The sequence below is a fragment of the Manacus vitellinus genome, unplaced genomic scaffold (genome assembly GCF_001715985.3).
Source record: "Manacus vitellinus isolate BGI_N305 unplaced genomic scaffold, ASM171598v3 scaffold_10_pilon, whole genome shotgun sequence".
NCBI classification, from domain to species: domain Eukaryota; kingdom Metazoa; phylum Chordata; class Aves; order Passeriformes; family Pipridae; genus Manacus; species Manacus vitellinus.
Window position 1 is genome coordinate 19,289,130 of NW_021938838.1, and position 26,287 is coordinate 19,315,416.

The 26,287-nt window shown below is 44.6% G+C and overlaps 2 protein-coding genes across 2 annotated transcripts in view; both read right to left on the bottom strand.

Moving 5' to 3' along the window:
• Positions 1-4,466: 4,466 nt before the first annotated feature.
• On the bottom strand, positions 4,467-13,453 carry LOC108642048 (fatty acyl-CoA hydrolase precursor, medium chain-like). Its single transcript, XM_018086454.2, has 14 exons — positions 13,375-13,453; positions 12,017-12,221; positions 10,919-11,063; positions 10,504-10,637; positions 10,024-10,177; positions 9,102-9,203; positions 8,104-8,208; positions 7,922-7,972; positions 7,295-7,435; positions 7,124-7,210; positions 6,313-6,460; positions 6,004-6,135; positions 5,625-5,697; positions 4,467-5,211 (listed from the first exon to the last, which is right to left on the bottom strand). The coding sequence occupies exons 1-14, from the start codon at positions 13,445-13,447 to the stop codon at positions 5,037-5,039; spliced, it is 1,725 nt and encodes a 574-aa protein (XP_017941943.2). The 5' UTR covers positions 13,448-13,453; the 3' UTR covers positions 4,467-5,036.
• An 8,936-nt stretch (positions 13,454-22,389) lies between these two features.
• LOC103761637 (fatty acyl-CoA hydrolase precursor, medium chain) overlaps positions 22,390-26,287 on the bottom strand; it is a 23,152-nt gene continuing 19,254 nt past the window's right edge. The window contains exons 15-22 of the mRNA XM_029965569.1: positions 25,858-26,125; positions 25,676-25,726; positions 25,048-25,188; positions 24,877-24,963; positions 24,229-24,376; positions 23,918-24,049; positions 23,539-23,611; positions 22,390-23,126 (exon numbers count right to left, since the gene is read on the bottom strand). Coding sequence (XP_029821429.1) covers positions 22,952-23,126; positions 23,539-23,611; positions 23,918-24,049; positions 24,229-24,376; positions 24,877-24,963; positions 25,048-25,188; positions 25,676-25,726; positions 25,858-26,125 — 1,075 coding nt within the window. The 3' untranslated portion in view covers positions 22,390-22,951. The remainder of the gene's footprint in view (positions 23,127-23,538; positions 23,612-23,917; positions 24,050-24,228; positions 24,377-24,876; positions 24,964-25,047; positions 25,189-25,675; positions 25,727-25,857; positions 26,126-26,287) is intronic.

Here is a 26,287-nt window from a genome sequence, read left to right on the forward strand (position 1 = left end):
TCTCCGGTCAGTCTCAAATGACCAATATCCTGAACCTCCTGCATGCAGGGTTGGGTCTGCGGCTCCCAGTGCACCTCTCACCTGCCGTTTCGACCTCGCCCGTCGCTACAGGGCTTTTTGCATGTGGGTAAAGCCTTCAAGCCTGCGCAATGGACTTTTAGGTGAGACACAGTCTGCGTGGAACTGAACCCACCCTTTAATCCTGAGGTTCATCTGCCAGGGCCTAGCAAGCTTGGATGGTGGCAGTGAGGTCCTCAGGATGTAGGTTTAATTAGAGTGACCTTCTCTTAGATTGATGGTCTTACAGGGCTAAGCGAGCTCAATCTGCCTGGGTTTGGGATCAGAGTTGTCCTTCTCCTAGGATGACTGCCAGAAGGCTAACGAGCTCATCCTGCCCACGGATGTATTGTATCTGGCCCTATGGTTTTGACCTGTCTGGCATGGGCGACCCTACTGAAGGTGTGTACCATTGCCAGCGTAGCTTGCAACCACATAGGGGTACACAGGCTTCATTCCCATTAAAACGATTAGGGCGAGTCTTTCACTTCCTACTTTATTGCCACCTATCTATATTCAATCCCAAGGAAATACCCTGGGACAACCCTATGTCCTGACCACCCTTACAGGATGTAACAAATATATCCAGAAAATACCAAGCCTGGGCAGTAGCTGCAGGTGAGCGAAAACCAACCAAACCGTTCCAGCCCTCGTACCCACTCAGCGCTCAGCTGCCTCTCAAGGCCCCAGCCCAGCCGAGATCCCCAACCCTCCAGAAGAGACCACTATCCACCCTGACCTTATCCTCCCCCCCTGTTACCTCATAACTCCCCACGCACCACTTACCTGAGACACTTCATGCAGGGCTGCCCTGCCCGCCCTCCCGCCAGGCTGAGAACCCCCATGGCCCGCCCGACACCCTTCCCCTGCCCCAAACCGGGCCTCTGTGTGCTCCGAGGCTTCCCCCCTTGCCACGACCCGCGGGGAAAAGGAATGGGGACGCGGCACCGCAAGAAGGGTTCGGGACACAGCAGTGTCTCGTGAAGCAATGCCAAACTTCATTAGGGAAACAGTAACTTATAAAGGGTAGGTTTAGGGGTGGAGTTTGGGCTAGGGAGGAGCATAGGACTGGCAACTCAGGGATAAATGTGAGGGTAACTGGGTAAGGAGGGGAGGAGTTTTGGGTGTAACTGGGGAAACGGGCCAATGGTAGCTGCCTCTGCACTGCACCAAGGATCAGCCAATGGCAGGCAGAGGAGCGGGAAAACAGGGTTAAGGCGGGAAAACTGTGAGGGGAAGAAGGGGACAATATGGAGGGTAAATTTAAAAACAACAACTGGGGGTACACATTACCATATAACAGTATAACAACAAACTGGGGAAAACTGGGGATAAAAAGAAAACTGTCCAGTCCGGTACAATGTCAAGTCCAGTAAATAAAGGTTCATTTCGGTGAGGTTGTGTCTTATCCGGTGTAAAGTGTCTCATTCAGGGCTGTAGATCTTACGCCAAGCTTGAAACTCTTCCCATTCAGCTCTGTGTTCCCCAGCACCCCCTCCTCTCCCACGAGGGCACAAAGCCACACCAGCCAAGCTCCCCCTCTCCTTTCCCGGGCTGGGGCAGCCCCCGCGCCCATGCGGAGGCTCCCTTTGTTATCATATGTGCCTAATAAAATACCAGGGCTCCCTTTCCCACAGATGTTATACTTATGACTTTGCACTCCCCAACACACAGAGAATTTCTTTTATTTGGTTTAAGAAAATGATTTTTGTGAACCTACAAGGACAGAAACACTGGTTCAACTAACAAACCAATAATGGACACAAAGGCTACTTCAGCCCAAATCAAGGGGAGGAATAAAATGTCCAGCACTATGGTTGCTCCAATTAGCTTTACTTAATGATGGATTTTTGCAAGTAATGGTAACAGCTGGGGTTTTTTGCAAGTTAGGGGAAAAAAAAATGCCCAGAAGGGCATGTCCAGGCATGTCCACTGCTCAAGGTCCACCTGGGTGTCAAAGCAAGTGCAAGTGAACCCAGAGGGGAGGAGGATGAAGAAAAGATCTACTAGAATTCAACATCTGCAGGCAGTTGTGTCACTGTGACAGCCCCTCCTGGGAGGAGCAGCCACAGGCTGTGGGGTGCTGTGGGAGATGGGAGGGGGAGCCTNCTCCTCTCCCGGCCCGCTGACAGAGCGCAGACCCCGCGGTTATTGCCGGCTCTCCGCAGGAAGGGGCGCTGGGGCGGCAAAGGCCGCACAGCGACTGTCAAAGCTGTTCACTGTTTATACACTTTAGCAAACAAAGGCACTACGGTTCGTTGGCTACAAGTTACCTAGTTCTCTTATTAATTAGTGTTCTATTCGTTAATAATTCCCACGCTTCTCATGCTAATTAGTCCCATGCTCAGTGTTCCCCTTCTTTTGGGTCAGAGACCGTGAGTCGATGGTCGTGACCTGCCCCTGCTGGAATTACCCTTTACCCCGATGGACCTGATTTCAGCACAGTTGCTGAGTTGTCTTTGTTAGTTTCTTTTTTATCTTTATGCGCCAAATGTCCTTGTGGCCTGTAAATTCTGCATTCTTTGTGTGCCCAAATCAGTGGTACATCCTTCTTCCCAAGCCTTGTTAACCTCCCCCAAGTCTGAGATCATTGAAACACATCCAGCCCTAAACCTTAACAAGGCAATTCTACCGACAATTAATTTGTCTTTCTAACTAGTACCTGGACATCACTTAGACCTTGTTGGCTGCTCTCTGTTCCACAGATTAAATCTCCTTCCTTGTTGAATAGGCTTGAAAGTGTACAAAGATTAAACATCAAAGAACATCCTTTTTTTAAGAAAATTTTTACATATTCCACACTTTGGAATAAGATGACCTGAGAAGCAGGACTGGCACATAACAAACTTGGTGACTGACTTGGAAAGGCAATTATAGAAATTATGTCTAGTTAATACATTTAAAAAAAAAATATTAAGGGTTCTGTGTGAAAAACAGAACAACAGCAGCAGTTCTTGCTGAATATTATCAACTAAATAAACTGCAAACAGAGGTGCACAGTGCATCCATTTGTATTTAATGTATATGCACTGTTACCTTGAGCTGAATTGGGTGTCTGTACCAAGTACCATTAATATTAAAGCTATAAAATAAAATGAGGTTTGGAATAGAATGTAGGAACCTGCTGCTTAATGGTAGCCTACACATGCTGGCTGTGGTATTACTCCTTTCTCAGCTGTTTGACACTGTGCCATTCTTTATATTTGGGTGTTAAAAAGGACACATGGACAAAATGCTACTTCTCACAATCAGAAAGTCCTTTGTTATCATATGTCCCTAATAAAATACCAGGGCTCCCTTTCCCACAGATGTTATACTTATGACTTTGCACTCCCAAACACACAGAATTTCTCTTATCTTGTTTAAGAAAATGAATTTTGTGAACCTACAAGGACAGAAACGCTGGTTCAACTAACAAACCAATAATGGACACAAAGGCTACTTCAGCCCAAATCAAGGGGAGGAATAAAATGTCCAGCACTATGGTTGCTCCAATTAGCTTTACTTTAATGATGGCTTTTTGCAAGTAATGGTAACAGCTGGGGTTTTTTGCAAGTTAGGGGGAAAAAAAAAAATGCCCAGAAGGGCATGTCCAGGCATGTCCACTGCTCAAGGTCCACCTGGGTGTCAAAGCAAGTGCAAGTGAACCCAGAGGGGAGGAGGATGAAGAAAAGATCTACTAGAATTCAACATCTGCAGGCAGTTGTGTCACTGTGACAGCCCCTCCTGGGAGGAGCAGCCACAGGCTGTGGGGTGCTGTGGGAGATGGGAGGGGGAGCCTGGCACCAGTTAAAGGGGCTATTTTATTTAGAGCTATTTTATTTAGAGCTATTTTATTGCTGGTTTTTCTTGTTATGAGCAGAGTTCTTGTGGACTCCTGGATGCTTGCATTGCCTGTTCCTTTGTGCCTGGCAAGTGTCTCTTGCTTGTGATGTGACTTTGCAAAAAAGCCACTTCACCGCTTGTGTGCCCTGACACGTTCCAGATGTGCTACAAATGTGGTCACAGCTGCTGGTGCCCTTGGAAGGTGGAAGACTGGGGGTGCATTTTGCACATCAGCAGCTCTCCTCTCGGAGGGCCCGTGGACAATGCTGAGCCAACACCATGCAGTGCACAACAGCAGCAGCCTTTGCTCTCCCTCTGCCTCAGTGGGCTCTGTCCTGCCAGCAGTGCTTCCTCCCTCCTGCCAGTGAACTGGGAATTTGCCAGGCTGAAGAACACACAATCACACCACAGAATAGTTTGTGTCAACCCTGGAGCCTTGAGACTCAGGTTCTGCAAAGAAACCTGAAAAACTCATACCTGAGACCCTTCAGGTTGAAGAAAGAAACTGGGCACCTTTCTGGCTTCCTGGGTGGGATTTAACCTCTTGGAATGAGCCTGTATCAGTTAAGTGAAAGAAAAGGGAGTTCCAAAAAAATTAAAAGCAACGTTTATTTATAACAATTCACAAACCAATAAAACAAGTAGAGATTTTCTGTCCTCAGCTGAGAGATGTTGAGCCAATCTCACAGATGTAGTTTGATGGATGCTCTGCTCCCTACAAGCTATTTCCAATTAAAGAAAGTGGAAAGAGGCTGTAAGAAGGACAACTGACCATGCTCTTCTGAAAGAAGAGGGGAGTGAGCATAAAAGGTAGCCAGACACTTATGATATATTCTGTATAAATAATTTCTTACAGATTTCAATTTATTTGCCAATTCCCTCCTCATTATTCAGTTTTGATGTCCACTGAGTAGATACTGTGGTCTGTTCGAGCCTGAAAGATCGTGGGTTTTTTTTTCTGCTTGGTCCATTAAATAGTGATTTTTAGTCCAACAAACATTCCAAATTTCCCTTCTTTCTCTCCTTTCACTGTGACCAGGACAACAGATTACATGATAGTGAGTGAGAATGTGATTATAACTCTGCATCCTGATAAACTAATGTTGTTTGACTTTACTTTGGGTCTTGAAAGCAAACTGTACCCTCTGCAGCTCTTACAGTTCTGTGTGTTCTCTCCTTTCACTCATCATTTGTTTCATGAGCTGTGTCCAAAACTTCATTTTGCCTTCTTTGAATTTCTGTGCTGCCTTTTGGTTCAGGTCTATCTCCAGGTATTTCTCATCCAGACCATACTGAGGCCAATGGACCAAGCCTTCTCCGTTGGGATTTCTGGAAATAACAGAAGGGAAAGTTAGCTTTCCATTTGCCTGTCATTGCCCTCTGGCTGCTCGGGTTGAGCATTTCAGAAAACTAACACGAGCTCAGATTATGTGATTCTGGTCCCTGAATAGTTGGATGTTTTTTATGACAATGCTCCTCAGCAGAACAGCAAAAGTTTAATAGTTGCCATTACTTTTGGATCTAACACTCCATTGCAGATGGAGTTCTAGATCTTTGGATATTTTTTTTTTCTTTTTGTGTCTGCAGGTTCATTGAAAAGACATCAAGAAGAGAAATAATTTGCTTCAATATTTATCTTAAATTCTGCCAAATTTCTAGGAACAACCACACAAGTACTGCTTCAGGCATGTCTCAGGCAGCACAGACCAAACTTGAGCTGTCAATAGCATTCTGATTCTCACCCATTTCTAGCAAAGTTAGTCCAGTATTTCATAACAGTTCTGCTAAGTTTATTTTCTTCCTCTGTAGCACGTCCTGCAAAGTGAGAGATGAAATGGCAGCATTAGAACCTGGATAATTAGTAGCAGCTCTACCAATTCCAATAGGCTGTAGTCAGTTCTACCTGTTGCTCTGAGCTGTGGCAGTTTTACCTGAGCAGAGCTCTAGGACAGAGCTGCAGAGGAGTGATTTCATTAAAAGTATTTACTACTAAAGACAGAACATTTTTGTGTTCGTTACAATATTTGTAAGGGAGAATGTCTATTCCAAAGTCCTCCAATAAGTAAAATGAGCAATAAGGATGCTTTAAAAGGAATACTTTAGCAAGCATGGATACATCACCAGCTAAGAAGGGCTTTCCAAAGACAAAGGCAATCTCGGATGTATGATCTGCTTTTACAAAGTCTGGTAAAACACCTTCTGCTTCACTTGGTCGATGCTGGAATTCATAGAAGTAGACTGGGTTGCCAGCATCTGGGAGACAGGGAAGTGTTAGTCTGAGAGGCACCAAAGAGGATAAACTTTCACTACCAGCTGTTTTGGTTAAATGTTCAGTAAATGTCAGTTCTCTGGGTAATGAAGTGTGACACATACTGTCCACCCCACAGCCCGGGTGAGAATTCTGCATTTCTTGTACTGCTGCTGCATTACCTCTGTGGAAGTTAGCCACTTCAAGGGATGAAAACACAAAGAAGACATCTCCCAGTGCATCCAGAAGGCCATCTCGCACCTGAGCAGGGCTGTCTGCATCCCCTATGTACTCACTGTACAGCCCATCAACAGCTGCAGAGGTAACACCCTGAGAGAACAATAAAAGGGGCTTACAATGCTTACAGTGATCAGGATCATTAGGAAGAGTGACAGCACTAGATGTTGTTGTAGATGACCATAATTTACTCCCTTTCTCGGTTCATGGTGGATGTCTGTGACACTGAATGATCCCTTGCAAGCACTATGGAGTCCTTAATTCTCACCTTTTAACCCGTATTTTTCTATATTTAGTAGTTTCAGAAGAGCACAAAGGAACCAGAAAGCTGGGAGATTTGTAAAGTACAGGGAAGCCAAACCTCAAGCATCCTAAAGATCTCGAGTTGTCCTTCCTTGTCTCCCAGCAGGGCTTTATTAGGTCTCATGTCATACCTGCTGGGACTGTGCATGTCTTGGATAACCCAGGGGTATCTAAACTGTCACAAGAGACCTGTGTTTAGATACCTGAATCACTCCTGGGTTTCCACAGAAGTCCTTTTTAAGAAGAGGGGCACTGAGGCTGGAAATTTAGAGAGTGTGTTCAGTCACTAGAGGTAACAGGAACACAGCACACTGCTGCCCTTTACTGCCCCAGGGTAGGAAGCTGCTCAACAGAACAAAGTTTGCCTGTGAAATGTATCCCTCCATGAGTGCAAACACAGAACCAGAGCAAGTGAAGCAGCAGCACTGGGTTATTCTGAAAATGGTCTCTTACCTTATGTAATATTACTAAGGAGATTTGTAAAATTTCCCGTGCAACATTTTTATCCAGACCATCCATGAAAGGGGGAAATTTCATCATCTGCATGATACAAAGAATCATATTTCTTAGAAAATCTTATATTTACAAAATGATACCCAGGTAACAACATTGTAAGTGTCTTACCATAGGAAGTGCCCATGTAAATTCACCGTTATTTACTCCTATCATATATGGGACTGCATTGATTGATTTTTCAGATAGTAATTGCCTGGGACTCTTTGGAAAAAATACACCATCTACACATGTACTGATGAAAAAGAAATCCTGAAAAATGGGGGAAAAAGAAAAGAAAAGCTTCATTAATACTTTAATTTTGCTTCTAAAAAAAAGTCTAGAGTTTTTACTGTGGTTCCAAAGCGAAGCCAAATGAAAATACAACAAGTAATGGTATTCAAACCATCTTTAATTCTCTGACAGATTTTCTGCACTAGGCAGAAGCTTCTGTGAAGATTAGCATTAAATTCCTAATGTTTGTGAAACATAAGTGATTATGTCCAATTTACATCTTTTCTTCGTTCAGTATTGTTGGGGATGTGTGGAGTAGTGGGAGAAAAACCAACTTGTGTGTTGGAATTTCAAAGGCCCATATAGCCCAGCATTGTGATAAGACCTTTTAAGTTGGACATAATATATTATATGAATTAATTTTCAGGTTCTCCAGGTGAAACTCTGACATTCCATACACTCTTTCCCCTCCCCTGGGAGAGCATGACAGCAACCACAAGTGGCTGCCTGCAGAAAGGGCAGTACCTGTTTGCAGTTCTCAGGGGAGGTGCTGCACAGCCACAGTGTTGTCATGTCCTGGAAAGGTCCAGAAAGTCAGAGGTTACACTCACTTTGAGTTCTCCTGCTATCACAACACACAAATAGTCTTCTCTGTGATGATAACATTTGAAATGTCATTTAAATGCAAGAGGTATAATTTCCCCTACCATTTTTAGTGTTAGCTGTATTATCTCTTCTTCTGTTTTTTCTCTCAAGCACTCAACTATTGCAGCTGAAGTGGATTTTTCACAGCCAGAGGCATCAGCAATTTTCTGTAAGCAATAAAAACAAACACTTTGGGACACATTTCCTATATCTGACTGTATGAGCCACCAAACCCAAGAGCCCAGTGTGGGAGCAGAAACTCCTGCACAAGGATGGCTGGAGCCTTGCATGTCCCAGCTGTGCAGGGAGGGGATAGGAAGCCCTCTTAACCTTCACACTGTGGGCTGGGCAGAAGGACAAAACCTGTGCTTCCAATTTGGTTTTGATACAGAAATATGCCAAGATAATCCTTCTGATAAATCAGATGCTGGGCTGAGAAAGCAGAATGGCATAAAGGGCTTAGAGAATACAACCATCTGTATGGTAACAAAGAGCACTTTATGCCATTTTGGTGATGTCTTTTTGGCTGGAGTAACAGCTGTCATTAGAGAGAGCTCATTAAAGTGTTGTCTCTTTTATATCCCAGGTTCTACATTCCTGGAAGTTGTTTCTTATAGTTGAAGAAGAACAAAAAGGGTTGAGGTCAGTACTTTTCAAATTAAACAAACTGAATAAAGTCTTGTTTGTTTGCAAAGAGGCATCAAATAGAAGGGGAAGAGAGGAGTATTCAGAATCTGATACCATTTGCCAGCCAAAAATTATAGCTCAACTTTCCTTGAAGACACTACATGTTATAACATTCCTTGACATTTCACACTTCTTCCCTGCTTTCTCTCTTCACTTCCTTGGTCTTTTGCTTTCACTGAGACACATGTGGCTATTTGGGTACTTGAAAAGCAGAGCATCATTAAATATGGACTATTTGCACACAGAAACAGTCTTTACTGACTGTGGATTTTGTTTCACAAGAACTAAAGCCTGTTTCTATATTTTAGGATAAACACTTTAAGATATGCAAAGCTATCTGAAAAAAGAATTAAAATTACCACAAAATACCCACTTGTGCTTCCTCCTTAGGCTGGTCAGTGAAGAAACCCAGGAGTGCAGTACCACTCTCTGAAATGGCCCTGTGGAACAAGCCCTTTGCCAGGGGAGATAAGACCTGTGAAAAAGCAAGGACAAGCATGACAAGCATTGTGTTTTAACCACTGACTAAGAAGTCTGATATCAGGAATTGCCATTTGAAACGTTCTGAAATCAAATGTCGTAAGACTTATTCTGCAGCCTCTGACCATAGTTCAGCTGTGCAAAGGCCTTTGGCAGCACCAGCAGAGATAAGGATTTCCTGCTTGTGTTTTCCCCTCCCACAGCATTTTGCTTCCCAGACTTCATGGACCTCCAGTGCAAACCAGAAACTAATGGAATATGCCTAAGGCAGTCTGGCTGTGCTGCAAAAGGGAATAAAGAGCTCTTGGCCAGGGGGCCAAAGCTTAGGAAACAGGAATTTTTATCCCATGTATCAATGAACCCTGGTTTCACTCTGTGATCTGCACCAAATTGTGAGGCTGGAGAAGAAGAGCATCTTAGCCAATGTGCTCAGTGTTGATGGAAAATTTTAACACAATCCCTGGGACACAAAATGTGTGTCCAGTTCAGCTCTCGTGACTATTCACCTGGATTACTTTGCACAAGTGACTGGTCTGTGAGTTCTCTTACAGGACTTTTCTCACAAGGATAGACTTTGGCAGGTTTGTTTGCATTGAAAAAAAGCAAACACACCAAATTTAATTTAGTGGATGAGAGATAACTTTTGGGGACTAATTACAAGTACTTGTGCTGTTGTACCACAGACAGAGGTGATGTGCCACTTACTGTAACAGCATCCCTTTGCTCCCAGACTTCTCATGCACATACTGAAAATGAACATGGATGGTGGTTTTAATCCCCAAAGTAATTAAAATTCAATGTTACTGTGAACTTACAAGAGCAGAAACACTGATTCCTCCTGCAGATTCTCCAGTGATAGTGACAGATCCTGGATCTCCTCCAAAATGGATGATGTTTTCCTGAACCCACTGCAGAGCTGCTACCTGATCTAAATATCCCCAGTTCCCTCGGGCATGTTCATCACCAGTGCTGCAGAGAAAGGACACCTTTGTTTCAATGCTCAGTGCAAGAAAAAGGCAGAGGAAAATACAGCCTGTGGTGTGAGAAATCATCTGCCATTGCCTGCACAGAACTTCTCTGCACAACTGAAAATCAACAGCCTCGGGATGAGAGCAGCAGTCCAAGAAGAACAGATCTGAAAGCTGAGTTGGGACTGGTAAATTGTTCCCAGGGGTTGCAGATGCAATTAAGAAATGCAGAGTTCCTTTGCATAAATGAGTCTCTTGCACTTCACAAAGGCTTTGCACACATGAATTTGGAAATCACCTGGCAAAAAATGGGATAAAACATCTTACCTAAGATATCCAAGAACACCTAATCTGTACTGAATTGTTACAACCACCACATTTTCAAAGGCTGCTAATGCTGAACCATCATATGTTGAAGCTGCTCCAGAAACTAATCCACCTCCATGTATCCATACAAAGACCTGGAAAGACAAAACCAGAATCAACCCAGCACAGACCTGAGCTCCCAGTGATAAAAACTAAATATAACCCAAAATAAAATATCCTTTGTTGTTTCACTCCTGATTCTTTCAGATTACTTTTCAAAAATGGTAGAAATCTTTTGGATCTGCAAGTCTACAAAATGGCATTGATTTTGTTAAATACTTACACTTTATCAGTGCCCTGTGACTTTGGACAGATTATTTAGAGGAAATCAAGCATAAAATAAATTTCCTAGAGGTTTTATAATGGTTTTGCTTACAGGCAACTTCTGCTGTTCTCCTGCAGAAACGGGGGTGTACACATTTAGGTACAAGCAATCTTCAGACACCTGAAGAGGAACCTTCTCCTTTCTGTTAGTAATCATGTCTGAAAAATATTGTCCTAGGATGGGATCCTGCACACACCTGAAAAAATAACAAGCAACAAATACTGTTAATATGTTTTCCTCCTTTGACCTCTCATTAATGAGATGTGTAAAAAGGAGCCACTGCCTACTGCAATACACAGGGACATGCAGATAAATCCTGCATGTTTCAAAATATTACAGAAATACGTCTGCAAACACATAGGGCTATAAATGCCTTCAATGGAAATGTAAATTAATTATTTTACATCTCCAACAGCTTTTGATATTGTAATGGGAGGTATCAGACTTGGAGCACTAAACAAGGGCAAGAGGACAAATGGATAAAACATTTACAAGGTAGATTAGAATTGCCCTGCATTTCTTATGTGCCCTATTAACCATGTGACTCAGCATTTTTTCCTTAATATGTATTCCAAAGGTTTATAAACCCTGGGAATTATGGCCAAATGCTCCCAGGACAGAGGATTTTCAGTGAAGTGCTGATCCATATCAGTTCATCCCTGATGTCCATTAAATAGCAGTAAAGAGAGCAGCTGATAAAGATGTCTTTAGAAATGTATTCACTGCAACAGCTGCAGATGTAACGAGATGGCACCAAGGAATTTATCTTTGTGGATTTTGATTGCCCTGGATGTGCAGCAGCGTCATGAAATTGCTTCTAATATAAATAGAAATATAATATACAATTATATAAATTATACAAATTATTAAAATAATATAAATATAAATAATATAAATAACAGAACATATGATAATATAATAAATAGAGAATATTTATTTATATTATATAATATAAATTAATGTTATAGTAGTAGAAAGTGATTAAATAGAAAATCGGAATAATATTAATATAATATAATGTATAATAATAAATTCTACGAATTATATTAAAATATATAAAATAATAGTATATAAATTATTATATAATGTAGAAATAATGTATAAATATAAAATTAACTTAAATATTCAGTGGTTTTGTCACTGCCTTACATTGGTGGGTAGGAAGTGGCGTCTCTGACACCTTTCCATGGCTCAGGTGGCTGGGGCTCAGAGAACCTCAGGGATCCAAGGGGAGGTTTAGCAAAAGGAAGTCCCAAAAAGACATTTACACTCCTCTCAGCTGTGTCTACTTTGAACTGGAACCCTCGGGCTCTCCCATATTTAGTCTCCACTTCTGGTTGCTCTGCTTTTTGTCCTGGAGGATGTGAGCACAAAATCACAATTGGTCCATTTGTAAGTACTTACCAGATTTCTAATTGCTGGATTTGCTACTTAAATATACCCCTGTTGTTTACTTAATAATTTTCAACCATAGGGCTTCAACAAACTCTAATCAGTTCTAACAGTACAATAACTTACTATTTTATTTTACTAATTTGATTACTAGTATTTACTAATCAAAATTTTAGATTTTCTAATTTATTCTAATGCACTTTTCTTACACCTTTATTAAATCAGTCTAGCTGACATTCTTTCAGCCTTCATGTTGATTAGTCTGTGGGTATAGTTCCCCCCAGGTATATCACATGTATTGTCTTACCCCTCACATCAGTGACTGCACACCAATCTTAACCTCTTTTGGTCTGGGTGGTTAGATAAAAGCCCAATAGATTGCTCGCACTCAGAAAAGGCAATGAACAGACCAAATCTATTCCAGACCCCAGAGAGTACATACAGCCAAAAGAAAAAGCTTCTAAAAATAGTCTGGCATGTACAGATACTGTTAGCATTTAAAGAAGATTCCCTTTAAGATCGGTGTGGAAGTTCTCAGTCCCAAGTTACAGATGTGGCACCGTGGCCTGCTCTGCCTCAGCACACAAGACCTTGATTTTGCTATTTGCAAAGTAGGCAAATAAGATGAATGACTGAAAAGAGACCAAAAAAAGAAATGAAGAACTATTTGCTATTCCAACTCCATTTCTGTGCAGCAGGGTCGGGTGCCCGGGGTTCCCCAGGGGAGGCAGCTCCAGGTATGCTCATGGTATTTTCCTGAACCCACTGCAGAGCTGCTGCCTGATCTAAATATCCCCAGTTCCCTTGGGCATGTTCATCACCAATGGTGCTGCAGAGAAAGGACCCCTTTGATTCAATGCTCAGTGCAAGAAAAAGGCACAGGAAAATACAGCCTGTGGTGTGAGAAATCATCTGCCATTGCCTGCACAGAACTTCTCTGCACAACTGAAAATCAACAGCCTTGGGATGAGAGCAGCAGTCCAAGAAGAACAGATCTGAAAGCTGAGCTGGGACTGGTGAATCGTTCCCAGGGGTTGCAGATGCAATTGAGAACTGCAGAGTCCTTTGCACAGGCGAGTCCCTGCACTCTCTTCACCCAGCCCCTCCGGATTTACCTGTTGCCCCCAGCGCCGTCAGCCCGAGGGTGACGATCCAGGCGAGCAGCGCCGCGTCCCTCCCCGCTGCCATGGTGCGGGCGGGCCCCGCTCCCCGAGCGCCTTTTGTACCCCGGGCAGGACGAGTTGCGCAAGGCACAGCCCTGCTGGGCCGGGGCAGCGCTCGGGCCGGGAGCCAGCGGGGCTGGGGCTGCCGGGGCACAGCCCTGAGCCGCTCCCGGGCCCCGCTCGGCACCGGCGGCACTGGCACAGCAGCTCCTGCCCCACCAGGGTCCCACTGCCCCTCCTTGGGAATCTTAGTCACAAAATCTCTGCCGCAAAATGCTTTGGAAAGAGCCTTCCTTGCCCCAGGAGCTGTGTCCTTTGCTGTGCCACCACTCTCTGTGACAGCCAAGGGAGGATTTCCTCACACGGCACAGCAGGGACCAGCAAGGGAACCTCACTTCTGCTTTATTACATGTTCACTTGATTTTCACAGAATATGCTGAGGTGGACAGGACCCACAAGGATCTTCAAGTCCAACTCTTCAGTGAATGGCCCACCCAGGGATTGAATCCACAATCCTGGCATTCTTAGCTCCAGGCTCTGCCAACTGAGCTCATCTCATTCTGGTATTAAGACCTCAGTGTAAGAAACACAACAGAGCCAAATCTAAACCAATATCCCTGAACAGTGTGCTTTTCCTGAAGTAAAAGTTGAGGGATTTCTATTCTCACAAAAAGGGTATTTTTTGAGAAAAACAATTCTAGAAAAATCCTAGCTTTTTCTGCAGGTGCAGGGGACACCTGTCATTCAGTCCTGTGTGTTCAGGCATGTCTGGTAAAGTGTTGCAATACAGTTGTAACAATTAAGAGATCACTTACCAGCTTTTGTAGTGCTGGAACAATATTAAAGGGTGGTATTTGGGTGGTAACTATATATTTAATATTTTAATACTCCTAATAGGTCAAGAGGATTTATTTTCTGTGTCAGCTCACCTCCATAATCAAAGCATGATGTGCAAAGGAGAGACTAGAATAGTTGAATAGGAACAAAGGAAATTTTCTGCTCACATTAACTAAGAGGTTGTGTTAGTTTGATGAAAGCTTTGGGTTCTGCCCTTTTTTTTTTTTCAAGGCTCTGTAGCTCTTGCCCCAAAAAGCAGTTTTGCGATTTTAAATCATGAGAATTCTTAATTGTCAGAGACAGCATTTGATAGAATCATATCACACAATCACAGAATGCTCAGGGTTTGAAAAAACCTTAAAGATCATCTCATCCCACCCCCTGCCATGGGCAGGGACACCTTCCACCAGCCCAGGTTGCTCCAAGCCCCATCCAACCTGGCCATGGACACTTCCAGGGATGGGGCTTCTCTGGGCAACCTGTGCCAGGGCCTCCCCCCCTCACAGGGAAGGATTTGTTCTGTGTACCTAATCTAAACCTACCTTTGCTTGGCTTGAAGCCATTCTCCCTTGTCCTGTCACTACATGTCCTTGGCAAAGTCCTTCTCCATCTTTCTTTTAGGCTCCCTTCAGGCACTGGAAGGGGCTCTATGGCCTCCCCAGAGCCTTCTCTTCTCCAGGCTGAACTCTCTGATTGTCTCCATAGGAGAGGGGCTCCATTTCTATAGATTAATTTACTGCTTGCACCTCTCTGGATGGGTTGCAAAGACCCACAGTCATTAAATTAGTTCAGCACATGTATTATGCACCTGCTAATCCTGTATACTGTGGCTGTGCTTGTACTTTACTCCAAATCTTCCTACATAGGTATGCACAGGTGTGATTTACAGCCCTTGTAGGTAAATCCCAGTGAACATTAACCTGGACTGCTCAGAGGGCAAACTGCTGGCAGCAGCTCCAGTGGACACACTCAGTGCATGCTGAGCCTCTCAAGGATGTGCTCTGAGTGTGGGGCAGCCCCTGCCCTCTGCCCCAGCTCTGAGTGCAGCAGTGCCCCAAACACTGCCTGCTGTGCTGGTGTGTGGCTCAGCTGGGCCTGAGGGCAAGGCCAGGGCTCACTGTGCTCTGGCAACTGGGATGACATGGAAATCTGAGTGTCTGCAAAACAGTGTGGACAATCACCTCATGGCAGAATTGCTGTGGCTGCAAAGGTGTTCCCTGGGAGACTTTTTCCTTGTTCCTCAAAGTGAAGTTGTGACACTGAAGGTGTGGGATTGGTCTGCAGTGCTGGGAGTGTACAGTCCATGCAGCAATAAATATGTATGCATTGTCTAATGCAAGTCATGGAAACAGGGGTCTGGGGGCCAAGTGATGGAGCTTAACATGTTCTCTTTTACCTTTGTTTGTGTGATAAAGGTTCCTGAGATGCCAAGGGTAGCAGCACTGCACAGTGGGAAACTGCAGTCCTGTTTGCCTGCCCAGATGCTGTTGCAGATCTATTTAATCTATTTACATATCTATATTTAATATTTTTTGTATATTTATTATTATTACTCAGCCTAAGTTACCTAACTCTCCTCTAGAAGTTGATGTCATACGCTACAATTCTTCCATTGAAAAGTAGCTTTGCAAACACATTCCACCACTTCAGGCTGTCCTGTTGTTTGTCTGTCTGTGTGTCTCCCCCTCCCCTCATTTTAAGCACACACTTTTACAGCACTAATTTGTGCTGCAGCATTAAACCTGTACAGAATGCTCGAAGGACACTGACTTAAATTATTCCTCCATTCAGTCAATTTAGATGCTGCAATTTAGCCCAAACCAACAGGGAATGCCAGAGAAGAATGCAGGTGCATGCATGCATGGCTGGGCTTTGCAAGTGAAGGTCTGGGAAAGGCTCTATCCACATTTGTCACAAGCACGCTGGTGACTGATAAGGCCAATACGAGACAGACATATCTGATTGCAAAAGGCACAGCAGAAAGACCCCCCAGGTGGTACATTCTGCAGGGCACGATTCTTTCTGCGTTGCCTTTTCTCCTCGAGAGTGACCCTGCGTGTGTTCTCAAAGGAGACAGCTCCGTTATAGATGGTGTGTCTCCAGACCTCCCGATTGGAGGCCAGAGTAGACCAGTTATGTTGGTCAGTATGGCCGAGGCTGAGATGTTGTTTCAGGGGGTCCTTGTATCTCCTCTTTGGGGCTCCTCTCTTGTGGCAGCCAGTGGCAAGTTCACCATAAAGCAGGATCTTAGGGAGGGGGTGGTTGGTCCTTCACCCTGGAGACGTGCCCTGCCCATCGCAGCTGTGTTCTCAGCAACATGGCCTCAATGCTTGTGACTGCTGCTTGCTCTAGAACAGATGATTGGTCACATAATCTGACCAGTGGATGTTTAGGATTGTTCGGAGGCAGCGTTGATGGAAGCGTTCCAGGAGACGCAGGTGGTGGCTGTAGATGACCCAGGATTCGGAACCATATGAAAGAGTAGACAGCACTGTGGCTCTGTAAACACTGATCCTGGTACTTTTCTTCAAGTGTTTGTTACACCAAACTCTTTTGTGGAGTTTTCCAAAAGCACTGTATGCCTTTGCTAACCTGTTGTCTGTCTCTCTGTCAATCTCACCATCCGAGGAGATGAGGCTGCCTAGGGAGTTAAACTGCTGGACTGATCTGAGCTCTGATTGGCCAATGGTGATATGGGGATGATGGAAGACTTCCTGAGGTGCAGGTTGATGGAGAACTTCTGTCTTTTTTAAGCTGATGCCCAGCCCAAAGAGCTCAGCAGCCTCAGCAAAGCAGGATGTTAAACGCTGCAGAGCTGCTTCTGTGTGAGCGACGAGGGCAGCGTCATCAGCATAAAGCAGCTCCTGGACAAGATAGTTTAAGGTCTTGGTGTGGGCCTTCAGTTGCCTTAGGTTGAACAGACTTCCATCAGTACGGTATCGAATGTAGATCCCGTCCTGATCATCGAGATCTGCCGTGGCCCTTTGGAGCATCCTGCTGGAAAAGATTGTGAATAGGATAGGAGCGAGAACGCAGCCTTGTTTCACACCATTCTTAATTAAAAAGGGCTCAGAAAGTGTGTTGCCATATCTGACTTGGCCGTGCTGATCCTCATGGAGTGAGAGGATCATTTTAAGGAACTTGGGGGGACATCCTAAACATTCCAAAATCTGCCATAGACCTTTTCTGCTCACAGTATGGAAAGCCTTGGTGAGGTCAACAAAGGTTACATAGAGACCTTTGTTCTGTTCCCTACACTTTTCTTGCAGTTGTCTGAGAACAAATCCCATGTCTGTGGTGCTCCTGTTGGCTCTGAAACCACACTGACTTTCAGGTAGAATTCCTTCTGCTATAGTGGGTATTAGTCTGTTCAAAAGTGTTCTTGCCAGGATTTTGCCAGCAATGGAGAGCAGAGTAATACCACGGTAATTTGAACAGTCTGATTTAATTCCTTTCTTCTTATACAAAGTGATGATGACTGCATCACAAAGGTCTGATGGTAGTTCGCCGAGTTCCCAACAGCGCACCACAAACTCGTGAAACTTGGTGTGGAGTGCAAGGCCCCCACGTTTCCAGACTTCAGGTGGAATTCCATCAATCCCAGCTGCCTTGCCGATTTTCACCTGCTGTATGGCCTTGAGGGTTTCTCCTAAAGTGGGGGCAGTATCCAATTCATACTTTACTGGTTGTTGTGTGATGGACTGAATTGCTGAGTCTTGGACTACACGGTTGGTACTGAAAAGAGTCTGAAAGTGTTCAGACCATCGATTCAGAATGGAGGTTTTATCTGTCAGAAGCGTTTGACCATCAGCGCTGAGTAGAGGGCTTTGGACCTGGTATGTAGGCCCGTATGCTGTTTTCAGGGCCTCATAGAAACCTTTGTGATCACCTGTATCTGCGCATAATTGAGTTTTTTCAGCTAGATCGATCCACCACTTGTTCTGGATGTCACGGAGTTTCTGTTGGAGCTTGCTGCATGCGAGACGAAAGGCTGCTTTTCTTACGTGACAGGATGGCAGTGCAAGGTGTGCTTGGTGGGCGGTTCTCTTCTTCCTCAACAAGTCCTGGATTTCTTGATTGTTTTCGTCAAACCAGTCCTTGTTCTTCTTGAAGGAGAACCCTAAGGATTCTTCAGAGGATTGCAGGATGCTGTTTTTAATATGGTGCCAAATTGTTTCAGGAGAGGAATCTGTAGAATCTATGGAATGGTTTTCGAGCCTAGTTTGAAGGTTTGCCTGGAATCTGTCTCTCACTGTGGCTGATTGGAGATTGTTAACTTGGAGTCTCCTCCTTGGGATACTGCCCCTTTTAGGTTTGAATTTAAGATTGAAGTTGAGTTTACAGCGCACCAGCCGATGGTCTGTTTGGCATTCTGCACTGGGCATCACATGGGTATGGTGGACATCGCGGACATCTCTCCGTCGCACCAAGACATAATCAGTGAGGTGCCAATGCTTAGATCTGGGGTGCATCCAGGTTGTCTTCAGACTATTTTCTGCTGAAAGATAGTATTAGTGATGGTGAGCTGTTGCTCCGCACAGAATTCTAGCAGAAGGCAACCATTTCCGTTGCAGTTTCCAACACCATGCTTGCCTAATATTCCTTTCCAGGCTTCAAAATTCTTCCCTACTCTGGCGTTGAAATCACCAAGGATAATGATCTTATCATCTGCAGGCACCTTTTGGGTAAGGTGGTGCAGGTCAGTGTAAAATTTATCTTTTTCAGCAGGGTCAGCTTGGAGAGTTGGGGCATATATACTAAAGAGGACAACGTGTCGCTTGTTGTGGAGTGGAAGGCGTAGGGAGATAATGCGGTCAGAGTGACCTGTCGGCAGATTTTTGAGTTTAGGAACAATAGAGTTTTTGATCATGAAGCCAACTCCTGAGAGATGCTTTTTGATTCTGGGCTTCCCTGACCAAAAGAGTGTGTAACCGGCACCATGTTCTCTGAGGCTGCCTTCCTCGTGAAGGCGAACTTCACTGAGAGCAGCAATGTTGATGTTGAGACATGACAGTTCATGGGCAATTAGGGCAGAACGATCGCTCAGGACGTCCACTATCCGCAGAATCGAGCATGGTTCTGATGTTCCAACATGCTAGAGTTAATTTAGGTACACCTTTGGAGGCAGGTGTGTGCCTTTGTCTTTTGATCTTTGGGCAACCACATTGGAAGAAGATGCCCGTTGGCCTGCGGTTAACCAACCGGGTGAAAGTGGAGATGAGCTTTGTTTAGGCCACCTTTTCTAGGCCCCTCTCCGAGTGGAGCAAGCAGTGCTGTCCTTGGAAAGGCTGCTTGGTCGTTCAGGGTGCTGCCCCAAGAGACTGTCATCTCCGGTCAGTCTCAAATGACCAATATCCTGAACCTCCTGCATGCAGGGTTGGGTCTGCGGCTCCCAGTGCACCTCTCACCTGCCGTTTCGACCTCGCCCGTCGCTACAGGGCTTTTTGCATGTGGGTAAAGCCTTCAAGCCTGCGCAATGGACTTTTAGGTGAGACACAGTCTGCGTGGAACTGAACCCACCCTTTAATCCTGAGGTTCATCTGCCAGGGCCTAGCAAGCTTGGATGGTGGCAGTGAGGTCCTCAGGATGTAGGTTTAATTAGAGTGACCTTCTCTTAGATTGATGGTCTTACAGGGCTAAGCGAGCTCAATCTGCCTGGGTTTGGGATCAGAGTTGTCCTTCTCCTAGGATGACTGCCAGAAGGCTAACGAGCTCATCCTGCCCACGGATGTATTGTATCTGGCCCTATGGTTTTGACCTGTCTGGCATGGGCGACCCTACTGAAGGTGTGTACCATTGCCAGCGTAGCTTGCAACCACATAGGGGTACACAGGCTTCATTCCCATTAAAACGATTAGGGCGAGTCTTTCACTTCCTACTTTATTGCCACCTATCTATATTCAATCCCAAGGAAATACCCTGGGACAACCCTATGTCCTGACCACCCTTACAGGATGTAACAAATATATCCAGAAAATACCAAGCCTGGGCAGTAGCTGCAGGTGAGCGAAAACCAACCAAACCGTTCCAGCCCTCGTACCCACTCAGCGCTCAGCTGCCTCTCAAGGCCCCAGCCCAGCCGAGATCCCCAACCCTCCAGAAGAGACCACTATCCACCCTGACCTTATCCTCCCCCCCTGTTACCTCATAACTCCCCACGCACCACTTACCTGAGACACTTCATGCAGGGCTGCCCTGCCCGCCCTCCCGCCAGGCTGAGAACCCCCATGGCCCGCCCGACACCCTTCCCCTGCCCCAAACCGGGCCTCTGTGTGCTCCGAGGCTTCCCCCCTTGCCACGACCCGCGGGGAAAAGGAATGGGGACGCGGCACCGCAAGAAGGGTTCAGGACACAGCAGAGTGTCTCGTGAAGCAATGCCAAACTTCATTAGGGAAACAGTAACTTATAAAGGGTAGGTTTAGGGGTGGAGTTTGGGCTAGGGAGGAGCATAGGACTGGCAACTCAGGGATAAATGTGAGGGTAACTGGGTAAGGAGGGGAGGAGTTTTGGGTGTAACTGGGGAAACGGGCCAATGGTAGCTGCCTCTGCACTGCACCAAGGATCAGCCAATGGCAGGCAGAGGAGCGGGAAAACAGGGTTAAGGCGGGAAAACTGTGAGGGGAAGAAGGGGACAATATGGAGGGTAAATTTAAAAACAACAACTGGGGGTACACATTACCATATAACAGTATAACAACAAACTGGGGAAAACTGGGGATAAAAAGAAAACTGTCCAGTCCGGTACAATGTCAAGTCCAGTAAATAAAGGTTCATTTCGGTGAGGTTGTGTCTTATCCGGTGTAAAGTGTCTCATTCAGGGCTGTAGATCTTACGCCAAGCTTGAAACTCTTCCCATTCAGCTCTGTGTTCCCCAGCACCCCCTCCTCTCCCACGAGGGCACAAAGCCACACCAGCCAAGCTCCCCCTCTCCTTTCCCGGGCTGGGGCAGCCCCCGCGCCCATGCGGAGGCTCCCTTTGTTATCATATGTGCCTAATAAAATACCAGGGCTCCCTTTCCCACAGATGTTATACTTATGACTTTGCACTCCCCAACACACAGAGAATTTCTTTTATTTGGTTTAAGAAAATGATTTTTGTGAACCTACAAGGACAGAAACACTGGTTCAACTAACAAACCAATAATGGACACAAAGGCTACTTCAGCCCAAATCAAGGGGAGGAATAAAATGTCCAGCACTATGGTTGCTCCAATTAGCTTTACTTAATGATGGATTTTTGCAAGTAATGGTAACAGCTGGGGTTTTTTGCAAGTTAGGGGAAAAAAAAATGCCCAGAAGGGCATGTCCAGGCATGTCCACTGCTCAAGGTCCACCTGGGTGTCAAAGCAAGTGCAAGTGAACCCAGAGGGGAGGAGGATGAAGAAAAGATCTACTAGAATTCAACATCTGCAGGCAGTTGTGTCACTGTGACAGCCCCTCCTGGGAGGAGCAGCCACAGGCTGTGGGGTGCTGTGGGAGATGGGAGGGGGAGCCTGGCACCAGTTAAAGGGGCTATTTTATTTAGAGCTATTTTATTTAGAGCTATTTTATTGCTGGCTTTTCTTGTTATGAGCAGAGTTCTTGTGGACTCCTGGATGCTTGCATTGCCTGTTCCTTTGTGCCTGGCAAGTGTCTCTTGCTTGTGATGTGACTTTGCAAAAAAGCCACTTCACCGCTTGTGTGCCCTGACACGTTCCAGATGTGCCACAAATGTGGTCACAGCTGCTGGTGCCCTTGGAAGGTGGAAGACTGGGGGTGCATTTTGCACATCAGCAGCTCTCCTCTCGGAGGGCCCGTGGACAATGCTGAGCCAACACCATGCAGTGCACAACAGCAGCAGCCTTTGCTCTCCCTCTGCCTCAGTGGGCTCTGTCCTGCCAGCAGTGCTTCCTCCCTCCTGCCAGTGAACTGGGAATTTGCCAGGCTGAAGAACACACAATCACACCACAGAATAGTTTGTGTCAACCCTGGAGCCTTGAGACTCAGCTTCTGCAAAGAAACCTGAAAAACTCATACCTGAGACCCTTCAGGTTGAAGAAAGAAACGGGGCACCTTTCTGGCTTCCTGGGTGTGATTTAACCTCTTGGAATGAGCCTGTATCAGTTAAGTGAAAGAAAAGGGAGTTCCAAACAAATTAAAAGCAACATTTATTTATAACAACTCACAAACCAATAAAACAAGTAGAGATTTTCTGTCCTCAGTTGAGAGATGTTGAGCCAATCTCACAGATGTAGTTTGATGGATGCTCTGCTCCCTACAAGCTATTTCCAATTAAAGAAAGTGGAAAGAGGCTGTAAGAAGGACAACTGACCATGCTCTTCTGAAAGAAGAGGGGAGTAAGCATAAAAGGTAGCCAGACAGTTATGATATATTCTGTATAAATAATTTCTTACAGATGTCAATTTATTTGCCAATTCCCTCCTCATTATTCAGTTTTGATGTCCACTGAGTAGATACTGTGGTCTGTTTGAGCCTGAAAGATCGTGGGTTTTTTTTTCTGCTTGGTCCATTAAATAGTGATTTTTGGTCCAACAAACATTCCAAATTTCCCTTCTTTCTCTCCTTTCACTGTGACCAGGACAACAGATTACATGGTAGTGAGTGAGAATGTGATTATAACTCTGCATCCTGACAAACTAATGTTGTTTGACTTTACTTTGGGTCTTGAAAGCAAACTGTACCCTATGCAGCTCTTACAGGTCTGTGTGTTCTCTCCTTTCACTCATCATTTGTTTCATGAGCTGTGTCCAAAACTTCATTTTGCCTTCTTTGAATTTCTGTGCTGCTTTTTGGTTCAGGTCTATCTCCAGGTATTTCTCATCCAGACCATACTGAGGCCAATGGACCAAGCCTTCTCCGTTGGGATTTCTGGAAATAACAGAAGGGAAAGTTAGCTTTCCATTTGCCTGTCATTGCCCTCTGGCTGCTCGGGTTGAGCATTTCAGAAAATTAACACGAGTTCAGATTATGTGATTCTGGTCCCTGAATAGTTGGATGTTTTTTATGAAAATGCTCCTCAGCAGAACAGCAAAAGTTTAATAGTTGCCGTTACTTTTGGATCTAACACTCCATTGCAGATGGAGTTGTAGCTCTTGGATTAATTTTTTTTCTTTTTGTGTCTGCAGGTTCATTGAAAAGACATTAAGAAGAGAAATAATTTGCTTCAATATTTATCTGAAATTCTGCCAAATTTCTAGGAACAACCACACAAGTACTGCTTCAGGCATGTCTCAGGCAGCACAGACCAAACTTGAGCTGTCAATAGCATTCTGATTCTCACCCATTTCTAGCAAAGTTAGTCCAGTATTTCATAACAGTTCTGCTAAGTTTATTTTCTTCCTCTGTAGCACGTCCTGCAAAGTGAGAGATGAAATGGCAGCATTAGAACCTGGGTAATTAGTAGCAGCTCTACCAATTCCAATAGGCTGTAGTCAGTTCTACCTGTTGCTCTGAGCTATGGCAGTTTTACCTGAGCAGAGCTCTAGGACAGAGCTGCAGAGGAGTGATTTCATTAAAAGTATCTACTACTAAAGACAGAAAATTTTTGTGTTCGTTACAATATTTGTAAGGGAGAATGTCTATTCTAAAGTCCTCCAATAAGTAAAATGAGCAATAAGGATGCTTTAAAAGGAATACTTTAGCAAGCATGGATACATCACCAGCTAAGAAGGGCTTTCCAAAGACAAAGGCGATCTCGGATGCATGATCTGCTTTTACAAAGTCTGGTAAAACACCTTCTGCTTCACTTGGTCGATGCTGGAATTCATAGAAGTAGACTGGGTTGCCAGCATCTGGGAGACAGGGAAGAGTGTTAGTCTGAGAGGCACCAAAGAGGATAAACTTTCACTACCAGCTGTTTTGGTTAAATGTTCAGTAAATGTCAGTTCTCTGGGTAATGAAGTGTGACACATACTGTCCACCCCACAGCCCGGGTGAGAATTCTGCATTTCTTGTACTGCTGCTGCATTACCTCTGTGGAAGTTAGCCACTTCAAGGGATGAAAACACAAAGAAGACATCTCCCAGTGCATCCAGAAGGCCATCTCGCACCTGAGCAGGGCTGTCTGCATCCCCTATGTACTCACTGTACAGCCCATCAACAGCTGCAGAGGTAACACCCTGAGAGAACAATAAAAGGGGCTTACAATGCTTACAGTGATCAGGATCATTAGGAAGAGTGACAGCACTAACTGAGTGTGGCACATGCAAGTCTCTGGCTAACCCCCAAATACTACCTTTCAGAGAAAATCCTCAGCTGTCAGAGTGTGGCTCAGAGCTCAGGATTGGGGTTGCACACCTGCTGGGACTGTGCATGTCTTGGATAACCCAGGGGTATCTAAACTGTCACAAGAGACCTGTGTTTAGATACCTGAATCACTTCTGGGTTTCCACAGAAGTCCTTTTTAAGAAGAGGGGCACTGAGGCTGGAAATTTAGAGAGTGTGTTCAGTCACTGGAGGTAACAGGAACACAGCACACTGCTGCCCTTTACTGCCCCAGGGTAGGAAGCTGCTCAACAGAACAAAGTTTGCCTTTGAAATGTATCCCTCCAGGAGTGCAAACACAGAACCAGAGCAAGTGAAGCAGCAGCACTGGGTTATTCTGAAAATGGTCTCTTACCTTATGTAATATTACTAAGGAGATTTGTAAAATTTCACGTGCAACATTTTTATCCAGACCATCCATGAAAGGAGGAAATTTCATCATCTGCATGATACAGAGAATCATATTTCTTAGAAAATCTTATATTTGTAAAATGATGCACAGGTAACAACATTGTAAGTCTCTTACCATAGGAAGTGCCCATGTAAATTCACCGTTATTTACTCCTATCATATATGGGACTGCATTGATTGATTTTTCAGATAGTAATTGCCTGGGACTCTTTGGAAAAAATACACCATCTACACATGTACTGATGAAAAAGAAATCCTGAAAAATGGGGGAAAAAGAAAAGAAAAGCTTCATTAATACTTTAATTTTGCTTCTAAAAAAAAAGTCTAGAGTTTTTACTGTGGTTCCAAAGCGAAGCCAAATGAAAATACAACAAGTAATGGTATTCAAACCATCTTTAATTCTCTGACAGATTTTCTGCACTAGGCAGAAGCTTCTGTGAAGATTAGCATTAAATTCCTAATGTTTGTGAAACATAAGTGATTATGTCCAATTTACATCTTTTCTTCGTCCAGTATTGTTGGGGATGTGTGGAGCAGTGCGAGAAAAACCAACTTGTGTGTTGGAATTTCAAAGGCCCATATAGCCCAGCATTGTGATAAGACCTTTTAAGTTGGACGTAATATATTACATTAATTAATTTTCAGGTTCTCCAGGTGAAACTCTGACATTTCATACACTCTTTCCCCTCCCCTGGGAGAGCATGACAGCAACCACAAGTGGCTGCCTGCAGAAAGGGCAGTACCTGTTTGCAGTTCTCAGGGGAGGTGCTGCACAGCCGCAGTGTTGTCATGTCCTGGAAAGGTCCAGAAAGTCAGAGGTTACACTCACTTTGAGTTCTCCTGACATCACAACACACAAATAGTCTTCTCTGTGATGATAACATTTGAAATGTCATTTAAATGCAAGAGGTATAATTTCCCCTACCATTTTTAGTGTTAGCTGTATTATCTCTTCTTCTGTTTTTTCTCTCAAGCACTCAACTATTGCAGCTGAAGTGGATTTTTCACAGCCAGAGGCATCAGCAATTTTCTGTAAGCAATAAAAACAAACACTTTGGGACACATTTCCTATATCTGACTGTATGAGCCACCAAACCCAAGAGCCCAGTGTGGGAGCAGAAACTCCTGCACAAGGATGGCTGGAGCCTTGCATGTCCCAGCTGTGCAGGGAGGGAATAGGAAGCCCTCTTAACCTTCACACTGTGGGCTGGACAGAAGGACAAAACCTGTGCTTCCAATTTGGTTTTGATACAGAAATATGCCAAGATAATCCTTCTGATAAATCAGATGCTGGGCTGAGAAAGCAGAATGGCATAAAGGGCTTAGAGAATACAACCATCTGTATGGTAACAAAG

What these genes read in the sequence shown, in the direction of transcription:
- LOC108642048 (XM_018086454.2), bottom strand. Translation starts at nt 13,447, where the DNA reads ATGGCAGCGGGGAGGGACGCGGCGCTGCTCGCCTGGATCGTCACCCTC. An exon ending in GACGGCGCTGGGGGCAACAG is followed by an intron (nt 12,222 to 13,374) that starts GTAAATCCGGAG and finishes CACATCCTCCAG; the next exon opens with GACAAAAAGCAGAGCAACCA. An exon ending in CCTTAGTAATATTACATAAG is followed by an intron (nt 6,461 to 7,123) that starts GTAAGAGACCAT and finishes TTGTTCTCTCAG; the next exon opens with GGTGTTACCTCTGCAGCTGT.